Below are 25,988 nucleotides of genomic sequence, written 5' to 3'. Positions count from 1 at the left end.
ATATATATATATATATTAAATATTACAATTATATTAAAAATTATATTTGTTTGATGGTTAAAAAATTTAGGTATATTATATATTCAGGGTTGTTTTATTTTATTTCTCAAATTGTAAATAAGGAAAATAAAAATATGTATTAAAAAAAAAAAAAATAAATATATATTAAAATATAATAGATGGTGGTAAAAGAAAAAAAAAAGGGATTTACTCAAATAAGTAATTTAATAAATATAAGAACTATTAAAGGATATTTAAAAATAGCTATAATAAAATATATATAAATATAATATATATATTATTTTCTCAAAAATATATTTACCATTTTTATTTTATATTGAGGCCCTTTCACTTCTTAATTTATCTAATGAAAAAATAGAAAGAGAAGTGAATTTATTATTTAAGTGGAAAAAAAAATGAAAAAAATTTTAATTTCTTTTAAAAATATAAAAAATATATTAAATGATACTAAAATAATTTTTTATATATTACATATATTTTTTTTTATAAGAATGAGAAATATATATAGAAACTTTGATGTATATTAAAAAATAATAATAATAAAATAAATAAATAAATAAATAAATAAATAAATAAATAATTCTTTATATAATAATAATATATATATGATATGATTAAAAAAATATCCATTTAACTTTGTATCATTATGTTTAATTGATATATTTTATATTTGAGTATAATTTTTTTTAACAAATATATATTAATAAATAAAAAAAAAAAAAAAAAACTCCATCCAATTGTTACATATATTATATATATATTATATATATATATATATATTATTTATTTATTATAAGGGAAATATACAATAAATCTGAATTACTATAAAAATATACCTCATATATATAAATATATTTATTATATATATGTAGAATTTTAATTTTTTAAAAAAAAAAAGAAAAAAAAAAAAAAAAAAAAAAAAAAAAAAAAAAAAAACCCTCATTAATGCATATATTATACATATATATAATATTATATATATATAATATATATTATTATTATATATATATATTTATATATATTATATTATTTTTTATATATGTTAGAAAAAATATATATTATATATATATTTTATTTTAAATTTTTATTATGAAATATAAAATAAAGATTATAATATTTTATACAAGTATTTATATATTTAATATATATATTTATTATATTTATAAAATATTTATTGATTTGTGTTTAATTTATGTTTATATTTATTTAATAAAATGATAATAATATTTATAATATAAAAGCTTATTTTTATTATTATTATTATATATATATATATATATTATAATATTTGAAGAATTATATAGTTATAAAATATATAAAATATAATATATATAATATATTTGATCATATATATATATTTATATAAATCCTTTTATATATAAAAAAATAAAATGAAAATACATTTATCATCTGATGAAGTAAATTTATTGGTATATAGATACTTAGTAGAAAACGGATTTGTTCATACATCTTTTTCTTTTTTCAATGAAGGGAATATTTCTAAGAATCCATATTACATGAGTCATGGAGATAAATTACCTAGCGGTGCCTTAGTTTCTTTCTTACAGAAGGCTTTAATATTTATTTATATAGAATATCATACAGATCATAATGATGGTAAGAAGATAAGTTGTGAAGAACCTTTTTCTTTTTTTCGAAGACATGATTGTTGGAATAATGAATATAACTGTTTACATCAACAAGAGAGAAAAAAGAAAAAAGAAAGAGAAGGTGACGATGAAAATATTAATGATGATATGAATGACAAAATGGATGATATGATGGATGATAAAAGGGATGATAAAAAGTATGACCGTATGAATGATGATAGTGTGAATAATCTTACAAATAATAATATAAATGATTATAATAAAAATATATTATTAAATAATGACAATAATAATGAAAATATGAATGATAGTTATAATAATATCGAACAGGATGATAATATATTCAAACGGCATACAGAACTATGTGATGTAAATGAAACTAAAAAAGAAAATTTTAATAACAATATTGATGATAACCATCATAATAATAATAATGAGAAATCATCATCTAACCATTTTAATATTATCAATACAAATGATATAAATTCTGATAATAAAGAAGAAAATAAAGTTATAAAAAATAAAAATAATATTTATAGAAATAGCTTTTCAAATTTCGCTAGTTTTAATTATAATGATAGTAATATGTCATTTAAAGACATCAAAAGAAACTATGCTAGTATATTTGCTCAAGTCAAGACTCCAAGAAGAAATGCTTCAAATAATAAAAAGAAAAAAACAAATAATAAAAGTAAAGATGATACTACAGAGAATAAACAAAACATAGACAATCCAAATGGTAACAATAATAATAATATTGATAATAATAATATTGATAAAATTGATAATATTGATAATAATTATTGTGATGTAAAAAATGAAGAACAAAATTTATCTTCAAAGAAAAGAAAAAAATGCAGTAACATAAAAACATCCAACATTAAAAGTACATATAATAAAACTACAGATGGTAGTAATAATAATAATAATAATAATAATAATGTGTCAGATATAAAAAATCTTCATGTTAATAAAAATAAAAACCAACAAGAAAATTATATCAATGATCGAATACAATTAAATAATAAAGATAATAATAATAATATTCATATGGAAGGTAAGGAATCCTTTCAAAATCGTGAGAAGAAAAATGTCCATATATCTTTAAATAAAAAAAATAATACAAATATAAATAATATAAGTAGTAATTGTAGTAATACAACCTATAGTGGTAGTGCTACTAGTCATAAAAGAAAAAAAAAGAAAAAAAAGAAAAAGAAGGAACAGGCAAATGAAGGTAAGAAAAGTATGAAAGGTATAAACAAAAAAGATAAAAAGGATAAAAAGGATAAAAAAGAAAAGAAAAAGAGTTCCAAAGATGAATTAGAAAAAGAGAAACCATTTGTAAAAAGTGAGAATGATAAAAATAAAAAGAAGAATGAAGAGGAAGAGGAGGAGGACGTCGGGGATTTAATAGAGAGCCAAATATTATATAATGATGATAATAAAATAAATAGTGATGATAATAATAATAGTAATAATAATATTTCTGGTGTTAAGAGTAAAGAAGAAATTAAACCAGATATAATTAATTCATATGATGATATTAATAATAATAGTAGTAGCACACATGAAAATATAAATGAAGAACGTTTAGATTTAAAAGATCATAGTCGTTCGATTTCTTATATAAGTTCATTAGAAAATAGTCCAGATAAATTGAGGGGGCAAGAAAAAAATCATACAAATGAAGAAGAAGGTAATTTATTAAATAAAAAAAATTATAATGATAATTATAGTGATAATCATAATCATAATGATAATCACAATCATGATGATAATCACAATCATGATGATAATTATAAAGAGCTTAATCTTGAAAGTGCAAATTGTTGGTTGTCGAAGGTTGCATCTTATATATTACCTTCAAGCAATAAGAATAATGAATCGATTAAAAAGGATGAAGTGGATATATCTAAAGAGGAAAAAAATGATAACATAAAAAATATAAATATAAACAATAATAATAATAATGATAATAATAATGATAATAATGGGAGTGATGTGAAGGATAACTTTAATTTGAATGTCTCAAAAACATTGAATAACAAAATAAATTCCAATTCATTTGAAAATTCCATATATAATTTACATAAAAACAAATCAGATAGTATACATGATAGAAAGATAATTGAGAATGATAAGGAGGATCAAAAAGATCAATATAATTATGATAATTTGAAAGAAGAAAAACTAGTTGATTGTTATATAAATAGTAATATTGAGGATGAGCAAATGTTAAAAGAAAGAGAAAGAAAAGATAGTGATGTAACTAGTTTTAATAATGAAAGTTATATTAGTAATAATACATATGAACCCTTTAAAAGTGATTATACTGATGAAAAAAATTTTGATAAATGTTTTAAATATAATAAAGATGATATAGACAATATTAGGAATAAAGATCTTAATTCTTTTCGTAAGGATATCGAATTTTTTACAAGAAAAAATACTTCATATAGTCACAATAATTTAGAAGATAGTTGTTATGAATATAATGAAAAGGAAAAGTCTATATTTATGAACAGCTCTAAAGAAAAAAAAAATGATAATAAATTTAATAATGATGATAATGATACGTTGTTAGTATCTAAAAAAAAAACATTATTTTAAATAATTTACAAAGTAAAAAAAAAATAATGAAGAAATATTAAATTATGAAAAAAAAAAAAAAAAAAAAAAAAAAAAAAAAAAAAAAAAACAGCTAGATAAAATATAATTAAATATTTGTGATGATAATTTGGATTATTAAAAATGATAAATATAATAAATAAAATGAAAGAATAATTATAAAAATATATATATATATATATATATATATATATATATATATATATATTTTTGATAATATATAAACATTTTAAATATAATAATTAAAATTATTACTTAATATTTTATGAGTAAATATATATATATTTATTTTATTTTAATTTATTTTATTTTATTTTTTTTTTAATTCGCATATGGATTATGATTATTATATATATATATATATATATATATATATATTTACATATGTATATCATTTTACATATATATTTTTTAATTATTAATGTATACATTAAGTATTTATTATTTTTATCATTCATTATTATTTGTTGATATAATTATTCATATTAATATAACCTAATATAAGTTTATAATATATATATGTATATTTTTTTTTTTTTTTTTTTTTTAATGTTGGGTAAAATATAAATATTATTTTATATTTTACAATAAATAATAAAATCGTTACACAAAAAAGTATTATATATATATATATATATATATATATATATATAATATGTTTAATTTTTTCTTATATTTGTTTATTTATTTTTTTAAAAAAAAAAACAAAAAATATATATTTCACATTTTCCAAGTGTTAAAAAAAAAATTAAAATAATAATAACTATAAAAATAAAACTTCAAAATAATATTTTGTGTAAGATCACTCAAGTGTCTATAATATTATAGATTTGTTTCTTTTTTTTTGTTTTTTTTTATAAGTTCATCATATTGTTCTATAGATAATTTTTTTTTATCATAATAATCTGTTGTTGTAATAAATTTTGTTAAATCTGTATTTTTATTTTTTATAATAATCAACCATCCTTCATCTTGTGTATTATAAAATAATAAGTAAGGATTATATATAATATTATTATTAATATCATAATGATATCCTTTTATTTTTGATTTAATTTTATATATATTATTTTTATAAATAATATTTAATATAGTCATGTCATCATTTATAAATATTGTTTTTGTTTTTCTTTTTCCAGATGTGTCTGCATTAATAAGTCTAGAATCATATGTAATTTGTACATGTTGTTTAATAAGATCTTTTAAATTATATTCATCATTGTTTATATTATTTTTATTATTTATATTATTTATTATGTCACTTAAGATATTTTTTAAGATATTACTATATTTGCTAATAGATAAAATATATAGACCATTCACATGTTTACTTAAAAAAAGATCATAATCATCTTGTATATAATAAAGACTAGTATTAAATGCATCATCATAAAATGAATAATATTTATATAATGAATCATAATTTTTCTGATTATCAATAATTATATTTGTATCATGATTTAATTTTAATAAACTTGACAACTTATCTATAAGTTCTTCATCTTGAATAATATTATCACATGTTGTTAAATTTTTTATTAGTTCCTCTTCTTTTTTTTTTTTCTTTTTTTTCTTATCTAGGATTTTTTTATTATGATATATTAAATTAAATGCTTCATCTTCTTTTGTATCTTTATTTATATTCACTATTATAGGATCTTCTCTGAAATTTAATTTACATAATGAAAATAAAGGACAATGTAATTGTTTTTGTTTTATAAGGAAATAATATTTGTCATCTAGTTGTAAGTTCTTAATTTCATCTAGCAAGCTCTTTATTACATTGTGGTATGTCTCTTCAGAATTTTTACTACAAAAAAGCATATTTTTTTAACAAAAAAAATTAAAATATATATATGGATATATATATATATATTATATTGTTATATTTATAAAATATAAAACATAAAGATGATAAAAAATATATTATACATAAAAAATTTTTTAATAAGGTATATTTTTATTTATACATGTAGAACCCTATAATTTACAATTATTATAATTTTACTTCTATTAATTCATATTTCTCATATATATATATATGTATGTTCTATTTTTTCCATATTTTTCTTAATATTTTTTTTAGTCAATCCACAATTTGTATTATAATTTAAAATAAAAAAAAATTACATAATACATTATAAATTTTTACTTTAAAAAAAAAAAAAAAATAATAAAATTATACATAAATAATATATACATATATTTTTATATATTATATATATTATATACATATGTAATATATATCTATATATTATATATATAGCATAACTTCTTCCATATATATATATATAATATATCTTTATATATTGTGCATACCATTACACCAAATAAAAAGAAAATAAAATATATAATTATATGTATACATTTCCTTATTATAATCTAAAAAAAAAAAAAAATAATAATAATAAAATAATAAATAAAAAATAAGAGATCCATCATATTTATTTATTTATTTTTATTTTATTTTATTATTTTTATTTTTTTTTTTGGGAATTACCTTATTGTATTAATAAAAATTCAATGGTAGCTTAATTCCAGAACTTTGAGATAGTCCAGATGATACATTTTTTTTTTTTTTTTTTTTTAACATTATATATATTTTAATTTTTTTTCATATTAAGATAATACACGAAATGCTTTTCCTTTTCAAGTTTTATCATGTACTCATAATGTTATTGTAAATTATTTAATTATATGTAAACATTTGTAATATGATAATATTTTGATGTATATATTGTCATGTATAAGTAATATATATATATATATATATATTTTATTTATTTAATATCTTATTACTATTCTTTATATTTTTAAATATATAATATATTTTTTTAAATTACTTAAGATAATATATATATGTGTATAAAGACTTGTACAAAATATAGATTCGCGAATATATATATAATATATATGTGTAATAGTATTATATAAAATATTTCATTAAGAAAAAAAAAAAAAAAAAAAAAAAAAAAAAAATTTTTGAATTGAACATATAAATATAAGTCATATATACATTTTAATAAAAAAAATATTAGTATATTGATTAATAGAAAGATTATAAAAAAAGAAGAAAAATGTCTATAATTTATGGTTTAATAGCTAGAGGTAAGAAAAAAAAAAAAAAAAAAAAGGAAAAAATAATAATTGATAATTTTTATATCACACTAAGAATGTATTGATAAAATGCATACATATAAATATATATATATATATATATATATATATATATTTATATATTTATTATTATAATTATTATGTAGAAAAGACTGTGTTAGCAGAATATACCGAATATGGAGGAAACTTTTCTAATATAAGTAGACTACTTCTTGAAATAATACCACCACATACATCCAGGAAATCATATATATATGATGAGTAATCATTTTAAATTATATAAATATATCTAATAATTCAATATATTATATATATATATATATATATATATATATATATATGTATGTATTTCCTTTCAGTTATGTATTTCATCAGCTTATAAAAAATGGTATAACATTTATGGCAATGACAGATAAAGAATTGGGTTTTCTTACACCTTATGCATTTCTTGAACAAATATCAAAAATGTAATATATAAAAAGTGTATATATATATATATATATATATAAATATATTTATTTATTTATTTATTTATTTATTTATATTTATATGTGTATTTTCTTATGTTTTATTTTTTTAGATTTTTTAAAAACTTTAATAATACATCCGACCTTATTACTCTATCACTGGATGAAGAATTTAAACCCGTATTGAAGGAAAATATGGTAATATGAGAAATATATATTTATTTTAAAAAAATAATATAAAACTAATTTGTTTCTTTATATATATATATATATATATATATATATATATATGTATATATTATGTCATGTATACATTATCTTTTATTTCTTTTTATTAGCGCGTTTTTAACGATTATGAAACCAATGATGTTCATAATATTAAGAACCAAATAAGTAATATACAAAACATTATTATTGAAAACATTGAGAAAATTTTAGAGAGACGAGAAAAAATAGATATTTTAGTTAACAAAACTGAGAAGTTATATCAAGAAAATATAAATTTTAGAAGACAAGCTATGAATTTTAATTTCCATATGTGGTTAGAAAATAACCGAATGACAATATATTTTATTTCAAGTATAATTATATTCATTTTTTTTATATGGTCCTTATATAATGTATAAATGTAATATTTTGCATTATGCATAATTATTGTATTTATTTTTTTTTTAAATGAATAAAATATATATATATAATAAATAGTTATTACATATAATATGAAAATTCTTTTTAACATATATAACATATTGATGTTATTTTTTTTCTTTCTTATTGTGAAATCCTGTATATAAGATATTCTTATTTTTTTTTTTTTTTATTTGTTCATTTGTTAATTTTTTTTTTTTTTTTTAAATGTATACGTGCTGCATTTTTTACATCATTATCCATATTTCCTAATTTGTTTATTATATAAATATATATATATATATATATATATATATATATATATATATGCCTATATTTCATAAAAAATTATTATTATTATTATTATTATTATTATATATATGGTACTATTCTTTTGTTAAATAACTTTTGTAAAAACATATATCAGTTAATTTATTAAATTAATTAAAATTTTTAAGTCTTAATAAGTAAACAATATGCACAAATAAAAAAAAGTAGCACACATGGATAATAAAATATATATATATATATGTATTTATATATTTATTTATATTTTATTTTATTTTATTTTATTTTATTTTTTCTTCATTAGTTTATAAATAAATATTGTTTCGTTTAAAGTTTTTTTTTTTTTAATTTCCTCGTATATATATATATTTTTTACATATTCATGATTTAAAATTTCTTCAGGTATATTACTTTTCTCTAGTAATAAATATATAACACCTTTATTACTAAGATAATTATGAATGTCTAATAAAAATTTCATGATAATTTCTCTTCCATATTTACCACCTGCATATGATGCAGTCAAATCTGTTTTATTCATTTCATCTGGTCCTGTTATAACATATGGTGGATTAAATAAAACAATATCAAAAAGTTCGCATCTTCTCATATTATTAAATAAATTATTTCTAATTATTTCAACATTAAATATGTTATTCTCATATGTTAAGTTTCTTATACATTCACAAGCCTTCTTATTAATGTCTACACAATAAAGCATATCAACTTTTTTATTTCTATTTAGTAGCATTTCATATAAAGACAGAATTAGATATCCACTACCACTCCTAAGAATATATAAATAAATAAAAAAATATAAATACTTTTATATGAAATGTCAAAAATAAATAAATGTATTGCATATAAAAAAGATACATTATAGAATAATTTTTTTTTTTTTTTTTTTTTTTTTTATAAATACCCCATTTCCATGATGACATTAATATTTTGTGAAATATTATCAACTTCATCTTCTAAAGCTTCAATAAATGTAAATGTATCACTGCTTGGTAGATATACGTCATTTCTAATTTCCTTATTTGAATATATATAATTAAAATTAATTCTGACGTGTTCAGAATTTTTCATTTTTTCTAGCTATTTAATGAAAAGTTGTTAATGAAGAAAGTACATAAAAGGAAATATTTGATTTGGTATAAAATAAAAATAATAGGAATAAAAGTACGTTGTTAAACATGTATACTAATATATAAGAATGAAATTATATTGAAATATATATATATATATATATATATATATTATGATTTACAAATGAATACATATTTAAATATAAAATACATATATATATTTTTTTTTTTTTATATAATGCTTGGGCCTAGCATATTTTCTGGGCCATTATTTTTAAAGTTGTATGACGATAATTTATCTAATAAGGTCTTATGAACTTCATCTTCTAGCATTCTTTCATATAACCACGTAAATCGGTCAGATAAAATTTCTTCTTTGTTTAACTTTTCATAACGACGGGACCAATAAATGTTCTACAAAAAAAAAATAGGAAGAAGAATGAAAGAAAAATGAAAGAAAAATGAAAGAAAAATTAAAGAAAAATAAATTATATTTGTAACAAGGAATGGCAATATATATATATATATATATATATATATATATATTTTAAATGAACATACTTTTAAAGATGATATCCAGTAGGGTGCTGTTATTATACCAATACACAATGGACCTATATTAGCTTGGGTCCAAAAATAATCTTCACTAAAATATTTACGAAAGCTCACACTAAAAATTAAATATATATATATATATATATATATTTATTCATATTATATATATATTTTTTATATCATTTATTTGCCTATATAATAATGTCATTTAAAAAAATACAAATATATTTTCTTAATTTTATTTTCAATTGGCAATATAAATATCTTTCTTTTTTTCTGATAATACCTTTTACACCAAGAACAACCTTTCGATATACCTTTGGCAACTTTTTTTATGAATGATATCATTTTATCGTTTTTCAAAATTTTATACGTTTTATTTTTATATGAACATATTTATATCATGTTCATATGTTATAAAAATATATAATAAAAAAAAAAAAAAAAAAAAAAAATATAAATATATACATATATATACATATATATAAATATATATATCCTATGTATCATATATCATATAATGAATTTTAATTTGAAATTGAAAAATTTATGTCAAATATATTCTTAAAAAAAGAAAAAAAAAATTAATTTACACATAAAAAAAATACATATACTGACATATATATTTACATGTATGTATGATACATTTAATTCATTTTGGCTTTTTATATATATGACTAAAAAAGTACATCCTTCATATAATTATGGTTATTTTTTTTATTAAAGAAAAAAAAATATATGTATATTTAATATTTCAAAGTTTTCATATAAATGCATATTATATATATATATATATATTATATTTATTTATTTAAAAAAAAAATAAGAAAGCAAATTATATTAAGTAAAAGATGTTGTACAAAAATGATAATTTAAATATGGAAAAAAAAAAAAAAAAACAAATAATAAAAAAATATACATATATATATACAAAATATATAAATTTTTTAGGTAAAATATATTATTAAATGTGTTAACAAAAAAGATAAAATAAAAATGGTATGTTATTATAATTTTGATTTATTTATTTATCTGTCACTTTTGATATTTCCTGTCCTTATGGTCTAATAAAATGCTTAAACTGTTTTGTGTTTGAATATTTTAAGTTATCAATTATCATGTTTCTTTTATGATTAATCCAATAATTAAATAGAGTTTTTAATTGTGCTAATTGATCACTGGTCATGTAATTATTAATTTTTAAATTATAAAACCTGTCAATTAGTAATGAAAATAATTCTTTATTTAAATTTAATGCATCTAATTCATTTAAGCATATAGCACAAATAATTAATTCTTCTGAATTAAATGTTTGTAGTTTCCTTATAATTTCACGAATAATACAGTGTGTTAATGGTCTATATATTTCGCTTGCTTTCATAAGAGGTAAAATATTAGTATTTATTTTTTGTTCATATTCTAATTTTTCTCTTTGACCAAAATTTAATCGTACTAGAGCAATTAAGAGTAACATAATAGTTCTACCTCCTAAAGCGGGAGTTCTAAAATATATGGAATGTAAAAAAGTTTTAAATATTTTTGGTAGAGGAATATTAACAGAGATATCGTTACTATTTTTTTCAATATTACAATGTTTGTTATTTTCATTCGATTTATGGTTATTCATATTATGTTCATCTGTTTCTTTATGATCTGTTCGAAAAAAAAAATCATTTAAAATATCAAACTTGTTGACATAAAAAGATAAGTTAGAATTGCTCATTAATCTATTTTTTTCATTTGATAAAATGAGTTGCAAGCTATTTGAATATTTTAACAATATAGGTGTATCATATCTATGTGTATTCATAGTAATAATAAGATCTATTGGTTTATTATAAAATCTAAACAATCTGGTCATTAATTCGAACATAATAACTCTATATGGAGGAGTACTATTATATATACTTTCACTTATTTTTTCTAAAATTATATTTTCTAATTTTATATAAATATCATATAATTGTTCAATAGAAATAGAAAAATTCATATCTGTATCATTATTTGGATATTTATTATTTTGAAAAGAACCATTTTTTTTTTCTTCCAAAATGGGATTTTTATTATTTATTTGTATATTTTTATAATATTGATTAGAATTATTAAACATATAGTTCATATTTTTATTTTTCTTCATATTATTATTATTTTTTATATCTGTGTTGTTATTTGTATTTTGTTGTGAGGTATTATTATAAACCATATCATTATTTATCTTTTCATCCTTTTGATTATATATTTTATTGTCACCACTTTTTGGTTGAGATATGTTACAATATTGTGTTTTTGAATTAAAATGGTCCTGTATAATATTTTCATCATTTATATATGAATAGAATGAATTGTTTTTATCTATATTATTTATCTTTTTTTGATAATGTTTACAAATATTCTGTTCCATTTGTGTGTTATTATAATATTTTATTAATATATATGATTGTATACAATTTAATATTGATGAAAAATCATTAAGTTCGAGTTGAGATATTTTGTCTTTCATTTTGAGTATTTGATTTACAAGAAGAGGTAAAGGATAGAAGAAGTTAAGTCTAGAAAATCCATCAGCACACCATGATATATATTTAATATTGGTGCAATGAATATTATCTCTTATAGGTTTATATAACTGATATAATAAATTTGTTTGTGGTACAATTTTAAGATTAGCTAATCCTCTTAACATGAGTCCTGAAAAATCTGACCTATATAATTCACTTTTGAATATATTATTTTTTAATGTATTAAAAAGTACATATAATAATTTATTATCATTAGATCCTATGCGACCAATTACATGTATTAGAAATGGTAGTCGTTTAATTTCCAATTCATTAATTCGATTAGTTATAGTTTTATAAAAAGGTATAATGTGTTTATGTATTTGAAAATCATAAAATAATGCCAAATCATCTAATATAAGTTGTATATCTCTCATAGAGATGTGTGCATGTTTTTTTGATATTATTTCAGAGATTGAATATATCCATTCTCTATATACAATATCTTGATATTCTGTAAGTACTCTTAATAATCTGTGTATTGATATACCATTTAAATTTATTGTATGACTATTTTTATTATATTTAAGAAAAAAATGAAATAATAAAGGTTCAATTGTTAAATATACATTTTTATTAGAATGTTTACTTAGATAATATATCAAATCAATAAGTTCATAACTATCAAAGCTGTTTGCATCTTTTTTTATTTTGTTACACAGTTCTTCTAATTTTTTCGTATCATTATTTTTTAACCATTGAACATTAACAATATATTTCTGAGCCTTCCTATTTAATTTGAACGACGGCTTCATAAACCCTACCCTTTTAGGTATACAAACGGGTGATGATGAAAACAAACGAAAAAAGTTATTTACATTTTTATTCTTCAAATATATAATTTTATAATTTCTAAAAGGATTTTTTGAGAAAACGTTTTTTTTAACTATCCAAAATTTCATTTAAAAAAAAGCAAAAATTGTACAAACATAAAGGTATAGGATAAATTTTTTTTTAACATTTTTATATTTTAATATGTTTCCCTTATTGTTACATGTTCTATATGGATTACAGGCATATACAAAGGTGTATTTATCAAAAAATAAAAATATATATATATATATATATTTATTTATTTTTCAACGTTGTTCAAACGTTTGTAGATACTTTAATATGTAAGTATATATATAATATCGCTAAATAAATAATTTATCACAAAAAAAAATTAATCAATTAATTATCATTACATTTATTTTATGAAGGGTGACCATTTAAGGATCCTACAGATTTTTTTTTTTTTTTTTTAATGTAAATAAGGTTAATAAATGAAGAGAGAGGGAAAAAAAAAAAAAAAAAAAAAAAAAAAAAAAAAAAAAAAAAAACATACATACATATTTTGTACACCTAATATTAATTACATATTATTTATTTTTAAAAAATTTTATATAAAATTTAAATTTCCTTAAATGGCATAAAATGTTACATATAAATATATATTTACTTTTCAGAATTGTTATAATCAAACCCTTAATATGCATGGAAAGAAAAAGAAAGAAATGATTACAATTTTAAAATATTAGTATTTAAAATGAAGTATGTTATATTGTGAATAGTTACTTTGAACTTATTCCATAAATTAAAAGGGGAATAATAAATAAATAAATCTACATATATATATATATATATATATATATATATATATATACAATTTTGTTGTTGTAGATATAATATTATTTTCTTTATTTGTAAAAATAAAAAATGGATAAGGGGAAAATTTTAACAAAATAATCGAAAGGTGGTTGTATATAGCTATTAAAGAAAAACTTATATTTTAATTAGAAACAAACGTTTTACATTTTCTTATATATTACAAAAAAAAAAAAAATATATATATATATATATAAAAATACAACTGGTATATATTTTTTTCATGTTAAAAGACCACATGTATATGTTTTTGAACCATGTTTTATAAAACCACATAATATATATATATACATATATACATTTTAATAAATATATAATTATTTTGTAAGAAAGAAAAAAAAAATAAAACAAAAAATTAATAATAATAATTAATTATAATTGAAATAATGTAATATTATGGTTATCTATTTTAACATGGTTTAATTACAAATTATTAAGATTATGTTCTCTTTTTTATTTCCATATATATATAAATATATATATTTACAAACATTTATCTTTATATTTGTAAATGTTAAGAGAAAAAAAAATGCTCCCATATAACACCCCTCCATTTATTTATATTTTCCTTTTGTGTTCTCCATTGTTATTACATATATTTATAAAATATTTATTAATCCTTTATTATATAGAAATTCTTAAATATTACTTGAATATATAAAAAAAAGGGGATAGAATTTTTGTGTATGTATTTGTATTCTTTATGCAACTTTGTTTAAAAAAAAAAGCTCATTCATTATAAATATATATATATATATATATATATGTATGTATGTTTTCAGTTGCCTGATTTTATTTGTTTTTTAAATGATACATATATTTTATAATTCTCAATAAAAATCAGTTTTAAGAACATAAGCATATATATGTATACATATACATATATATTTTATAATTATATATTAAAATGCATTTTTTTTCATATAAAAAATATATAAATGTATTTGATATATATATTAAATTAGAAAATAAAAAAACACATTCTTAATAAATTTGTATATAAATATCATATATATATATATAAATTTTTTTTTTAATTTTTTTTTTTTTTTTTTTTTTTTTTTGATCATATTATCTTTTATATTAAATGTAAATTATTCATATATATTATAATTTTTTCACAGTATATATATTTATATATAATATTATATATTTCTTTTTAATTTTTTTTTAAGGAGGGAAAAAAATTAGAGCCTTAAGTGGTGTGGTATAAAAATGGGTATATATATATATTTTTAAACTTGAGGCTCTTATTATTACTAAGATTATACATATATTATATATATTATATATAAAGAAAAAAATATATGAAATATTATATATATATATATAATAATTTCAATATAATATTATTATAATTCTTTATTTTTATATATGTTTCATCAATATTAATGTATATGAGATAATATATTTTTATCTAAGGAATGAAGAAGAAAATATTTTTATATAAGCACTTTAAAAATATATATATATCTATACATACATATTATGATATATATATATAATAATATGTATATTTATATATATATATATTTTTTTATATATTGATTCAATTCTAAATTTTTTTTCTTACATATTTTAATAAAAAATTTCAACACAACACTTATATATATATGTATAATGCTTCATAATATAATATATATAAATAATATATTATGTATGTAAAATTTTTTATAAAATAAATTTTTTAAATATTTTTCATTCATATCCCACATTTATTTTTATATATATATATAAATATATAATATATGCATATAATAATATATATAATATATATTTATTAAGATTACATTTATTTTTTATATAAATTTAATATTTAATATATTTAATATTCAAAAAGGGAAAAAAAAAAAAAAAAATTTATTTGTAACTTTTATTTTGTGATGACTTATAACTTCGTTTTTGTTTATAAATAAATATATTTTGTTAAATATAAAAATCGAAATAATTTTTGTTCATTCCTATAAAAAAAAAAAAAAATAATATAATAATAAAAAGAAAAAAAAAAAAAAAAAACAGAAAGTAGGCAAAATATATATAAAATTAAGGTAAGGATAAGAATAAAAAGAAGGGAAATAAAAAAATAAATAAAATAAAAATAAGAAAATATAAATAAAGTGAAATATATATATATGTATATTTATTTATAAATATTTAAATATTTATATAAAATAATTTATATTTTCCATATTATATTATTATATGTAAATATTTTTATATATTTAAAGAAAAAAGAATTAGAAGGCTCAATAATATAATATATATAAATATATATATATTTGTAAAAAATTTGATATGAAAAAAAATAAAAAGAATTATACATTTTTATATATATATATTATATAAATATATATATTTTAAAATTTTTTATAATTTTCATAGGATATATTTAAAAAGAAAATTAATTTTTATTTTTATATTTAATTTTTAAGAAATCAAAAAATTGATTAATATAAAATAAGGGTCAAAATGGATGCTGTTCAAAAGAGAGTATTAAAAAGTAACCCAAGCGACTTAGAAAAAGAGATAGCACAATGTTTATTAGACATTGAATTATCTAGTTCTTCGGATATAAAAACAGATGCTAAAGAAATAAAATTATTATCATGTGATTTAATAGAAGTAGAAAAATTAAAAAAGAAAACAATTTTAATTTATATTCCTTACAAAATTTATACAACCTATGTAAGAAAAATCCAAAGAAAATTAATTAATGAATTAGAAAAAAAAACTAAAAAATATGTTGTGTTAGTTGCAAAAAGAACTATCTTAAAAGGAAAGCAAAAAAATAAATCATTCAAAATTATTCCAAGATCAAGAACTTTAACAAGTGTATATGATTCAGTTCTTGAAGATATTGTATCTCCAAGTGAAATTATTGGAAAAAGGTAATAAATAAGTAAAATAAATAATACAGCATATGTTAATATGCATTCATAGGAATATATATATTTATTTTTTCATGTATTATTATAATTATATGCGTATCAATATAACAATTTGTAATTATATTATCTTTTTAATATATATGAAAAATATATGTATATGTATATATATATATGTTTTTATTATTTTTATTTTTTTTTTATTTTTTGTAGAATAAGCATGAAAGCAGACGGAAAGAGAGTTTTTAAAATTATGTTAGATTCTAAAGAAAGACAAAGAGATAACATAGAAGAGAAACTTATTAGTTTTGCTGCTGTTTATAAAAAGATTACCAGGAGAGATGCCGTTTTCTCTTTACCACCAACAAATGATAAATAAATTTCTTTTTAAAATTTTTTATTTTTAAAATTATAGGCATGAAATTCATTCATAATTTAGAGCTCTTTATCTTTTAAAAAATATATATATATATATTTATATATTTATTTATATATATTTATTTATATATATTTATTTATTTTTATATATCTATATTCATTTATTTATTTATTATTATCTTTATTTTTTTTTTTTTTTTTTTTTTTTTTTTTATTTTATAAGAGTAACCTTGAAAAACAAAAATTAGAAAAAAAATATATAAATTAAAATTTCTATCATAAAAAATTAAAAGGTAATAAATATATATCTTAAATATTATATGCAAAGAGAATATATTTATTTAATGGTTTTTATTTAGAAAAATATATTTTTTTAAATAATCAATGTGTCTTGATATATTATAAAAATGTATGCACTTTGAGGAACAAAAATATATACATTTATATATCTATATATATATATTAACAAAAAAAAAATTGGACGATGAATAAATTATTGAACTAATATAATTACATGCACACATAGACATGTAATATTAATCCACGGGTGGCCAATTATTATTAAAAAAGTCATTTTGATTTTTATTAAATTTTTTTTCAATCAAGGATAAAAATTCGTCTTTGAGAAAGTCTCTATCCTCCTTCCATTTAGTTATTAAGGAAGTTCTAAAAGGAAAAATAAAATAACAAAACATGAAAGGAATAATATATATATATATATATTTATATATTTATATATTTTTACATATATATTTTTTTTTGATAGTACCTATTATTTATTTGGGCATTTCTTAAGGCTTCGATAAACCTTTTAATATTTTCTTGCGCAGAATTAATTATATCATAGGTCGTATGTGAATAGAATATTTGAAATTTTGTCATTTTTAAAAACATAGATCCATCTAATATAAATAATGCAAAATAATTATAAAAAAGAAAATCTTTTTCATTTAATTCTTTATCTGTTATAGATAAGTAATGAGAAGAAGGTAGATATAATGGTTTTATATAAACAATAATTTTATCATTATCTTTATCATATTTTGCTGGTGGGATTCTTTCATATTCATTTATAAAAATACAAACATTAGTAATACTTGCTAATTCTGAATCATTGATTTTTAAACAGTCAAACATAACATAGGAGTTTCTGTTTTTTGTGATGTAGTTGTAAAGAATGTATTTTGGATAAGGTCTAAAGGGGAATAAAAGTGTACATATATGTGAAAATAAATAAATATAAATATATATATATATATATATATATATATATATATATATATATGTATGTATAATCATATGTTTATATATATAATCATATGTTTATATATGTGTGCTTACAAAAAATATATGAAATTTATTATTTTTTATTTTTTTTTTAATTTTTTACCTGTTGTTATATAATACAGAGGTTGAATTTATATATATAGGTATATTCATATTTTGAGTTATATATGCCTTTTTATTATTATAACTAATATTTTGATTTCTTGCATATTCATTATGAACCAGATCTGAACGAATAGCTAGATGATCTATGAATCCTTGTATAACTGCATAATGAATAATATTTTTTGAGATATCAGAAATATTTTGTTCTAACATATCTAAAGATATATTTATATTTAATTTATAATTTATGATTTTTAATAAATGATTTGATAATTTTAACAATTCATTCATTTTTTTTTTATCAAGATGCATAATTTGACATGTTGTATTTCTGTCTTTTGAAAAATAAAATTTTGTACAAATATTTAAATAAAAAAGTATATCATTATCAAACTGTTCTTTAAAATTTTCTAGTTCATCAATATTGATGTTATTTATAAAATTATCATCAGATATATCATTATTAGAACTTGACAATGTATCATCATCATCATGATCATCACTGTTTGTGAATGTGTCTTTTTCATTTTTTTTGTTTACTAAAAATAAGTTTATCAAATTGTTCTGATTTTTTTTTTTTCTCTCTTCTTGTTCTTTATGATGATGAAGTGTTAAATTATTATTATTATTATTTGTTTTTTTTTTCATATATTTCATTTTAAGTTTATAATCATAAGAAAAGATGGATTCGAGGTATAAAGAAGAAACTAATAATGCTGCTAGAGGTATGGTATGTATTTGTTTCATAGCTAATGATTTTAAGCAAACATCTGTAAATATTTTAGCATATCTTGTACTTATTGGTAATGATAATATAAAACTTCCTGTCAATGTTATTCCATCTTTTTTATTATGAGGATTAAATTTGTTTATATGAAATTGTATACTATTTTTTAGGCATTTTTTTGGATCTATGTGTTTAAAAAGGAATTGAATATCTTTATATACAAAATGAATACAATTAAGATATAGTAATCTTTTTTTTGCTTCAATAAATTTAGATTTATCAGGTTTATTAATAAAAGGGAAATTTTCAACATTTTTTATATTAAAACTTAATAAATATAAAATTAAAGAATCGAGAGGATAATTTAATATTGGATAATCATTATCATTTTTAAAAAAATAATTATAATAATTAGATGAATATAATTTATAAACATGTCCTTTTTCATTTTCCATTTTTTTTTTATTCTTTTTATTTTTTTTTAATAAATATAAAATTCGACCAGCTCTACCTTTTCTTTGTATAGCTGAGCATTTACTAATATTATCAATTATATAATATGAATAATCATTTAAATTTGAATATATTTTTCTTTTTTCTTTACCACAGTCTATAACATAACGTATATTTGGTAGTGTAAGTGATGTCTCAGCAATATTAGTACTTAAAATACATATACGTTCATTATCTTTAGGGTTATGAAATAATTTCATTTGTTCTTTCATTGGCAAATTAGAATACAATTTAAAAATTTTTAGAGTACCTGAGCCATCACTTCCTTTCCAAATGCTTGAGTTTTTTTTGGTATTATTATTTAATTTGTTTGTATTTATAATAATATTTTTTTTTTTATTACCATCACTATTATTATGATCATCACTATTGTTATGATCATCACTATTGTTATTATCATCACTATTATTTTTATCATCACTATTGTTATCATCATCACTATTGTTATCATCATCACTATTGTTATTGTTATCATCATCACTATTGTTATTATTATCATCATCACTATTATTATTATTATCATCATCACTATTATTATTATTATTATTATCACTGTCCACATTATCCTCTTCCTCTGATACGTCGAACAAAATTTTCTTCTCTTTATTTTCATCAGTTTCTCTAAAAAACAAACTTACCTTTTCATCCTTATTTTGCTCTCCTTCACTTAAATCAAATACATCAAAATTAACTTCATCCATAATTTTATTTTCTCCTTGTTCCTCACACTTCAAAGTTGTTATTTTTAAATTTGATAGCATATTATATAAACGATATATTTCTTCTTGGCTTGTTAAGAAAACTAATATACTACCCTGTGGAAGCTTTTTATGTATTTGAATAATTTTTCTTTTTGCCTCTTCAACATAATCTTTAGGTGTATAAGAAAGGAAGTGATCTACAACTGGTATTTTTTGAGTTGGAATATTTACAGTAGTATAATTTTGGAAGATTTTATTTTTAAAAAGATTATTATCATTAATAGTTGCAGACATTATTATAATTTTGATAGGTATAATATCTGATTTGAAATTATGATAATTATCGTTTCTAATTTTACAAATTATTGATAAAATTCCTAAAATAATATCCATATTTATACTTCTTTCATGTGCTTCATCTAGAATGATAACACTATATTTTGATAGAATAAAATCACTCATAATTTCTTTCAATAAAATACCTTCTGTCATAACCTTCATTTTACTCTGTTTTAAAAAATACGATTTTTCAAATCGAATTTGATAACCACAAATTTCTTCATTTAGTTCAACATTTAATCTATTACAAATACTTTTGACAGCTATTTTTCTTGGTTGAGTGATACCAATAAAATAATTATTTGAGGTAAAACCATATTCATATAAAAATTGAGGTACTTGTGTTGATTTACCACATCCAGTTTCTCCGTTAATAAAAACTACATCATAATTTAAGACAGCTTCTATAATTTCTTGTTCATAATCTAATACTGGAAGAGATAACCTAACTTTATCAATATGTTCTTTTCGGTTCACCTGTACATTTTTATAGCACACTTTTCTTTTATCACCATTACATGTATTATTATTATTATTATTGTTGTTGTTATTTATATTTTTATTTAAATCCTTTTCTTTTTCCTCTGCACTGTTATGATATGAAGAAATACTTTCATCATCCATATCACTGTCATGGTAATTATTGTGTGGGTTCATTTTTTTATAGTCCTCATCACTGGATTCAGATTTTAAAATATTAGTATTTTGATCACTATACGTTTCATTGATATTATTTGTTTCTATATAATTTTGTGATTGTTCTTTAAAACTATTAATTTTATTTTTTTTTTTTATATCACATTGTTCTTCTTCACTTATAATATTTTCTTTTTCTTGTACATTTTTTTCTTCCTTTAGATATTCAATTTTGTCAAGATATCGTTTCCTTTTTTTCTCTATCTTCGTTTTAATTATTTTTAAATAATGTGGTAATTCAATATTTAATTCTTCGTATGTTTTTAGAAGTTTGTCTAAATGTTCATTATTTTTCGATATATTTTTTATATCAAAAGGTATCATTAAATTTTTTTGTTCTGTATTATTTAATTTGAGTTCTTGTATTTTTTTGAATAGCTTTTTTTTTTCAATTTCCTTGGCATGTTTATTTTTATTTTTTAATTTTTTGATCAGTTTTTTTTTTGATATATTTTCTAAATGAGAGTACAAATCATTTTTCCCTTTATTTTCTTCAAGTGATGATTCGGAAGAATATTCTTGTATATTCATATTATTCACATTATTATTTTTAATTTTATTTTTTTTGTTCTTTTTATTATTATTATTATTATATATATCATTTGTGTCATTTATATTATCACTGTTCCTATTTGCGTCATTATTTTTTCCCTCTTTCTTTTTTTCATCTATTAATTTATTAAATACAGACGAACTAACAATATTATTCTTCAAATAACTTAACGACCCTGATTGCGTTTTTGTAATTAGTTTTTGAACTTTTTTGAGTTGTTTCTCTTTTTTCTTTTGTATTCTTTTTTGATATTCTAATTTCTTTTTTTCTTTATTACTTAACTTGTTGGGTTCATCATTAAAATAGAGTGGTGTTGATGAATTTGAACAGTCATCTCCTGGAATCATTTCTTTTTTTTCTTCTTCATCTTTTATAATAGTCGTATTAATATGATCTATCAATATTGTATTTCCTTTTGTCATCTTAAATAAATTATATATGTATGTAATATATCGATGTTATAATTATTGCTTTATTTATATAAAGAAAAAAGAAAGTTTACTAGAAAAGCATGGTTTCTTGGGGGTAAATAATAAAATAAATAAATATACATATAAATATATATATAATGTTTTATATATATTTATTGTTATATATTATTTAAATATTGTTTTATTCTCATATATAGAAGATTTAAATTTTCTATAAATATTAAAAGGATCAAAGAAATTTAAAGTGCTGCGATAAGGAAAAAAAACAAAAAAAAAAAAAAAAAAAAAAAAAAAAAAAAAAAAACATATATGAAAAATATATTATTATAATATTTTATTTTTTTTTGAATAATTATATTATTTAATATAAGAAATATAAAACATTTTTTATCATGTGAAACAACAGTATCTTATAAATAAATTATTATAGTGTTGTATTATAAAAGAGCACATATATATAAATAAAATATATATAATAATACTGCAAAGAATATATATATATATAATATATATATATATGTATATATATATATGTAATATGCATATATATATATATTATAATTTTTTAAGAATTAAAAAATTACTTTAAATATTTATAAATTATTATTCAATATTATACTTTTTAATAATTTTCAATATTTAAATAAATTTTTTTTTTTTTCTTTATTTCTTTTTATAATAATATAAAAAGGAGAGGTTGAAAATTGTAAAATATGGAATAGTATATATAATAATATATATATATATTAAAATGTATGCAATGTTCTTATTTTTTTTGTTTTGAATATTATATATATATATATATATATATATATATATTTATTTATTTATATATTTATGTACATATTATAAATATATATATTTTAAAAATTATTATTATATGACTCTTGTTTGTTTCTATTCTCTTAAAGTGATTGTAAATATAAAGAGGTTAATTTTTTTTTTTTTTTTTTTTCATATTTTTATATAATATAAAAGTCATTTTGAAATGGGAGAGAATAACCACAACATAAATAAAATAAATGACATAAATATTATAAATAATAATTATATCAATTGTGATAGTGTAACAGGTGGTAGTAATAATAATAAAGTGAGAATTATAAAATATGAAGAGAGTACGAACAAAGAGTTCATTTTGAAATATTTAGTTAACATAAAGAATGATTATATAGAAAAACAAATGAGAGCTTTATATGAATGCAGAGAAGTTTATAAGGATGATATCGATGAAGTAATAAATATACTTACTTTTGCTTTAAAAAATAACGATAGTATTTTATTAAGACATGAAATAGCTTATGTAATAGGACAAATAAGTAATGAAAAATGTAATAATATATTAATTAATTTATTAAATGATGAAAATGAAAATATAATGGTTAGACACGAAGCTGCAGAAGGTTTGGCTGCTATTGGTAGTGAATCTAATATCCCTATAATAAAAAAACATTTGAATGATATAAATGTAGAAGTAAGAGAAACATGTGAATTAGCTTTAAGTTCTTTGATAGAAAAAAATAAATATACAACTTGTTCGTGTATTAATAAAATAAAACCATATAAAAATAATATGCTAAATGATAATACATATAATAATAATATTAATAGCAATAGTTATATTCCAGATGATGATACTAATGATATATATTTGAATTCAAAAAAAAAATTCAATACTATAGATCCAGTAGTTTGTATATCAGATAGTAATAATAAAAAAAATGTTTATGATTTAATAAGAGATTTAAATAATAAAGAATTAGCTTTAAAAAATAGATATGAAGCTTTATTTTTATTAAGAGATATGGAAACAGATATATCATTGAATGCACTAGGTGAAGCCCTAATAAATGATAAATCATCTGCAATTTTTAGACATGAATTAGCTTTTGTATTAGGTCAAGTCTTACATTTAAATTCTTTAAAATATTTATTATCATCATTAAAAAATATTAGTGAGCATGAAATGGTAAGACATGAAGTTGCCTTAGCTTTAGGTTCTTTAGGAAGTCTTAATTTAAATTCTGATGAATATAAAATAATACAAGAACAAATTATAGACACCTTGAAAAAATATTCAAAGGATAAATGTGTAGTTGTTGCTGAGAGTTGCTTAGTGGGCTTGGATTACATATCAGAAAATTTAAATATATCTATAGAGGTTAACTAGGTGCCAGAAAAAAAAAAAAAATATTAAGTAATATATTATATTATATATATATATATATTTTTATTTATTTATTTTTTATTGTAAAATTTGTTTTTATTAATATGAAGATTTTTCAATTTTCATAATTTCAAATATTAAATTTTTTATATAATTAAGCATTTTTAATTCTGAATTTATATATGTATATATATATATATATATATATATATATATATATATTTATATATGTATTTTTTTTTATGTATTGGCCGAATTTTATATTGTCATATAACACAACCATATGTTTTACTTATTAATGTTAAAATGATAAAAATAAAAAGATGTTGGAATGAGGTTTCAATATATTTATTTTTCAATATATATATTTTTCTATATATATATATATATATATATATATATATATATATTAATATTTTATGGCATGTAAGATAGAAAAACAAATAAATATTTATTTTTTCTAATCATAAATTAATACACAATTATTATAGATATTTTACTTATATTTTTTTGTAAAGGCGAAAAAGTAAATGTTTGATATGTGTATATGAACTTTATAATAATATATATTATTATATTTATTATATAATATAATAA

At 17.6% G+C, this 25,988-nt stretch overlaps 9 protein-coding genes across 9 annotated transcripts; 4 read left to right on the top strand and 5 right to left on the bottom strand.

The window, feature by feature from the left end:
- Positions 1-1,412: 1,412 nt before the first annotated feature.
- PADL01_1302200 (conserved Plasmodium protein, unknown function) lies at positions 1,413-4,244 on the top strand (the record flags this gene model as incomplete). The annotated part of the gene is made up of 1 exon (XM_028683544.1): positions 1,413-4,244. The coding sequence occupies one exon, from the start codon at positions 1,413-1,415 to the stop codon at positions 4,242-4,244; it is 2,832 nt and encodes a 943-aa protein (XP_028539712.1).
- An 840-nt stretch (positions 4,245-5,084) lies between these two features.
- On the bottom strand, positions 5,085-6,086 carry PADL01_1302100 (conserved Plasmodium protein, unknown function; the record flags this gene model as incomplete). The annotated part of the gene is made up of 1 exon (XM_028683543.1): positions 5,085-6,086. The coding sequence occupies one exon, from the start codon at positions 6,084-6,086 to the stop codon at positions 5,085-5,087; it is 1,002 nt and encodes a 333-aa protein (XP_028539711.1).
- A 1,253-nt stretch (positions 6,087-7,339) lies between these two features.
- Positions 7,340-8,472, top strand: PADL01_1302000 (SNARE protein, putative; the record flags this gene model as incomplete). The annotated part of the gene is made up of 5 exons (XM_028683542.1): positions 7,340-7,370; positions 7,526-7,640; positions 7,739-7,846; positions 7,960-8,044; positions 8,185-8,472. 5 exons carry the CDS (start codon positions 7,340-7,342, stop codon positions 8,470-8,472), a joined length of 627 nt encoding a protein of 208 aa, XP_028539710.1.
- A 575-nt stretch (positions 8,473-9,047) lies between these two features.
- On the bottom strand, positions 9,048-9,850 carry PADL01_1301900 (methyltransferase-like protein, putative; the record flags this gene model as incomplete). The annotated part of the gene is made up of 2 exons (XM_028683541.1): positions 9,048-9,549; positions 9,684-9,850. 2 exons carry the CDS (start codon positions 9,848-9,850, stop codon positions 9,048-9,050), a joined length of 669 nt encoding a protein of 222 aa, XP_028539709.1.
- A 230-nt stretch (positions 9,851-10,080) lies between these two features.
- PADL01_1301800 (conserved Plasmodium protein, unknown function) lies at positions 10,081-10,752 on the bottom strand (the record flags this gene model as incomplete). The annotated part of the gene is made up of 3 exons (XM_028683540.1): positions 10,081-10,263; positions 10,411-10,519; positions 10,691-10,752. The coding sequence occupies 3 exons, from the start codon at positions 10,750-10,752 to the stop codon at positions 10,081-10,083; spliced, it is 354 nt and encodes a 117-aa protein (XP_028539708.1).
- Positions 10,753-11,461: 709 nt separating this feature from the next.
- Positions 11,462-13,864, bottom strand: PADL01_1301700 (conserved Plasmodium protein, unknown function; the record flags this gene model as incomplete). The annotated part of the gene is made up of 1 exon (XM_028683539.1): positions 11,462-13,864. The coding sequence occupies one exon, from the start codon at positions 13,862-13,864 to the stop codon at positions 11,462-11,464; it is 2,403 nt and encodes an 800-aa protein (XP_028539707.1).
- A 3,214-nt stretch (positions 13,865-17,078) lies between these two features.
- PADL01_1301600 (40S ribosomal protein S7, putative) lies at positions 17,079-17,873 on the top strand (the record flags this gene model as incomplete). Its single annotated transcript, XM_028683538.1, has 2 exons — positions 17,079-17,497; positions 17,708-17,873. The coding sequence occupies 2 exons, from the start codon at positions 17,079-17,081 to the stop codon at positions 17,871-17,873; spliced, it is 585 nt and encodes a 194-aa protein (XP_028539706.1).
- A 535-nt stretch (positions 17,874-18,408) lies between these two features.
- Positions 18,409-23,215, bottom strand: PADL01_1301500 (DEAD/DEAH box ATP-dependent RNA helicase, putative; the record flags this gene model as incomplete). Its single annotated transcript, XM_028683537.1, has 3 exons — positions 18,409-18,538; positions 18,642-19,067; positions 19,263-23,215. 3 exons carry the CDS (start codon positions 23,213-23,215, stop codon positions 18,409-18,411), a joined length of 4,509 nt encoding a protein of 1,502 aa, XP_028539705.1.
- Positions 23,216-24,212: 997 nt separating this feature from the next.
- Positions 24,213-25,394, top strand: PADL01_1301400 (deoxyhypusine hydroxylase; the record flags this gene model as incomplete). The annotated part of the gene is made up of 1 exon (XM_028683535.1): positions 24,213-25,394. One exon carries the CDS (start codon positions 24,213-24,215, stop codon positions 25,392-25,394), a length of 1,182 nt encoding a protein of 393 aa, XP_028539704.1.
- Positions 25,395-25,988: the final 594 nt, after the last annotated feature.

This window comes from Plasmodium sp. gorilla clade G2 (assembly GCF_900097015.1).
Source record: "Plasmodium sp. gorilla clade G2 genome assembly, chromosome: 13".
NCBI classification, from domain to species: Eukaryota; Apicomplexa; class Aconoidasida; order Haemosporida; family Plasmodiidae; genus Plasmodium; species Plasmodium adleri (nom. inval.).
Note: the sequence above shows the minus strand (reverse complement) of the source record. Positions and strands in the feature narration are given on the sequence as shown.